The 3,135-nt window shown below is 32.7% G+C and overlaps 1 protein-coding gene across 1 annotated transcript; it reads right to left on the bottom strand.

Annotated features, from left to right (window-relative positions):
- Positions 1-989: 989 nt before the first annotated feature.
- On the bottom strand, positions 990-1,951 carry LOC127131141 (uncharacterized). Its single transcript, XM_051060079.1, has 3 exons — positions 1,781-1,951; positions 1,443-1,630; positions 990-1,272 (listed from the first exon to the last, which is right to left on the bottom strand). Exons 1-3 carry the CDS (start codon positions 1,949-1,951, stop codon positions 990-992), a joined length of 642 nt encoding a protein of 213 aa, XP_050916036.1.
- Between the last annotated feature and the right edge of the window lie 1,184 nt (positions 1,952-3,135).

Raw genomic sequence — 3,135 nt, 5'->3', positions numbered from 1 at the left:
ATTTTCCACCTCAAACTCATTATTTCCTTTTATTTTATTATTTCATTTAAATAAATGCACTAAAACATTATTTTAATCAATTAAATAATTCTAAATAAATCTACCAACCTCTAATTACTCTCCACACTCTCTACCTAAGGGTCATCCACCCTTGTTGCCCCAAAACATCTCAACTATCACACAAATAATAATTAGATACACACATAAAATTATAATTAATTAATATAAATAATTTCTAGAAAAATAGGGTGTTACAACTCTCCTCCACTTAAAGAATTTTCTCCCTCGAAAATCACCTCACGTGAATAGATTCAGATATGAATCCCTTATATGGCTCTCAACTCCCCAAGTTACATTTCCACCAACTGGTCCTCCCCAAGATACCTTCACCAAGGTAATCTCTTTACCATGCAAATGATTCACTTCTCGATTCTTTATCTGCATGGATAATGCTTCAACAATCAGGTTATCTCTCACCTGCACATCATCCACTTGGATCACATGAGAAGGATCTAGAATGTATCTCCTCAATTGAGACACATGAAACACATTATAAAGATTATAAAGCGGAGGTGGAAAAGTAATCTGATAGGTCACTTCTCTTATTCTTTGCAAAATCTGGTAAGGTCCGATGAAATGCGGAGTGCGCTTTCGAGAATTCAAAGCTCGACCAACACCAGTTATCAGAGTAGCCCTTAGAAACACATGATCTCCCTCTTGGAACTCAAGTGCTTTCCTTCGTCTATCATGATAACTCTTTTGGCGACTCTGAGAAGCTTTCATCTTCTCCTGATTCACTTTGATCTTCTCTGTGGTCTGTTAGATAATCTCAGGTCCAATCACAACACCTTCCCATGACTCATACCAACATAAAGGCATCATACACCTTCTACCTTACAATGCCTCAAATGGTTCCATTCGAATACTCGAATGAAAACTGTTGTTGTATGTAAACTCAATCAAAGGTAAAAAAAGTTATCCCAAACACCTCATTGGTCAAGTACACATGCCCTCAACAAGTCCTCTAGCAATTGAATAGTCATCCTAGTCTGACCATCTATTTGCGGATGATAAGCAGAATTCATATGCAACTTCATACCCAAAGCCATCTGCAAACTCTCCAAGAACCTCGACGTAAACTTCAGAACTTTATCAGATACAATACGGGATGGAATACCATGCAAATTGACAATCTTATTTATATACAGCTTATCCAACCTCTCTGATGAATAATCCAATCTCATCGGAATAAAATGAGCAGACTTCGTCAACCTATCCACAATTACCCATATATTATTACAATTATTTACAGCCCCGGCCATCCAGACACAAAATCCATCTAAATGTTATCCCATTTCCACTCAGGAATAGACAACAATTGAATCAAACCCAATGACTTTTGATACTCAATCTTTGACTTCTGTCAAGTGAGGCGTGCATACATAAACTTTACAATCTCTTTCTTCATTCCAGGCCATGAAAACATCTTTCTCAAATCCTGATACATCTTTGTAGCACCCGGATGACTACTCAGATCACTTTGGTGTCCTTCTAGAATATTCTTCTTGAGTTTAGGCATATCAGGAACACATATTTTGTCACGAAATTTTATAACACCATTATCATCAATCTTGAAATCACCACCTCGACCTTGATTGATTAAATCCAAACGATCTACCAATTCCAAATCCGTTCTCTAACTTTCTCTAATCTCTTCCAAAACACCATTGGTAAGTTTTAAAATACCCAGCTTCATACTCTACAACATGACTTCACAAACCAAATTCAAATCTCTAATTTCTTGAATTAGCTCTAACTCTCTAGCCATCAATGTAGACATATGCAACGTCTCCCGACTCAATGCGTTAGTCACTACATTGGCTTTACCAAGATAGAAATTCAAACCAAAATCATAATCCTTTAACAATTCAATCCACCTCATGTTCCTCATATTTAACTCATTCGATCGAATACGTACTTCAAGCTCTTATGATCATTGAACACTTCAAATGTAGAGCCAAGAATTATTTCTGATGTATTTCAAGAATTAATTTCTTATGTATTCTCGAATGAGTATTTTTTATCAGATGTATTTCAAGAATTATTTCTGATGTATTTTCCAGATGTTATTTACTATTCTCACCGATGTATTCTTGGACGAGTTTTATGTTCCGATGTATTTCTGAATAGTCCCTCCTACTCTGATGCATTTACATAATTTAGTTATTTCTTTCTCCAAAGTGATTTCCGAATGTTTCTTTTGTTCTGATGTATTTCCCTAACTTTTTTTCGTTTTATCTATCAAAGTTCCAGAATCATTCCCTTTTATCTGATGTGTCGTACCCCAAATTTTGACCACTATTTCTTTCTTGTTATTGACTTTGAATCTAGGTCATTGACATTCTCAAGGCCCTTTATAAGGCATCTGGTCAATCCCAATGACCTAAAAAGTCAAAGGGGGACCAATTTGACGTTTTAGTCCCTCCTAGGGATTTGTTTTAATTCAGGGATGTTGATTGGAACTTAATAATTTGGGGAGTTATGCTAGAGGGATATTACCATTGGTAACTAGGATATTTTGTCTTACTAAAACACATTAGTAAAAACTAATAATTAGGGGGGTTATTTATTTTAATAGCAGGGGTAGAATAAATTATAATAATATTATTAGTTAAATGGGGATAGGTTGATATTATTTTTATTTTTATATTAATATTAAGTTATATTGTGGTTATTTATGAATAGATTAATATTATGATTAATTAGGGTTAAATTAATTAATTATTTTTTTTGTTAATCAAATTATTATTAATTGATATATTATCTAATTAGGATCATAATAGGGTTATTAGAGAATAATATTAGTATTAATATTATTACTAATATTAATTATTATTATATAATCGCTAATGCTATTTTATTTAAAATGAATGAAATAGCACAATTGGTAGAAAAGCATGTGTAAAGAGTTGTGAGTGAGAAAGGTCATGAGTCCAAATCTTACCTTTCTCACTTTTAGATTTTATATTTTTCTCATTTATTTGTTTTTACTTTATTTCTAACTTTTACATTTATTTTCAAAACTACAAAAATAACATTTTTTATTATTTAATTATTAATTTTCGTATTTTTATT

Source organism: Lathyrus oleraceus, chromosome 3, assembly GCF_024323335.1.
Source record: "Lathyrus oleraceus cultivar Zhongwan6 chromosome 3, CAAS_Psat_ZW6_1.0, whole genome shotgun sequence".
In the NCBI taxonomy this organism is placed as follows: domain Eukaryota; kingdom Viridiplantae; phylum Streptophyta; class Magnoliopsida; order Fabales; family Fabaceae; genus Lathyrus; species Lathyrus oleraceus.
This window is presented reverse-complemented; position numbering and strand designations above follow the sequence as displayed.

Coding starts and splice junctions, on each gene's coding strand:
- LOC127131141 (XM_051060079.1), bottom strand. CDS start 1,951: ATGAGGAACATGAGGTGGATTGAATTGTTAAAGGATTATGATTTTGGT. Junction 1,631..1,780: donor AAATTAGAGATTTGAATTTG/GTTTGTGAAGTC, acceptor GGTGATTTCAAG/ATTGATGATAATGGTGTTAT. Junction 1,273..1,442: donor AAAGAGATTGTAAAGTTTAT/GTATGCACGCCT, acceptor AATTGTGGATAG/GTTGACGAAGTCTGCTCATT.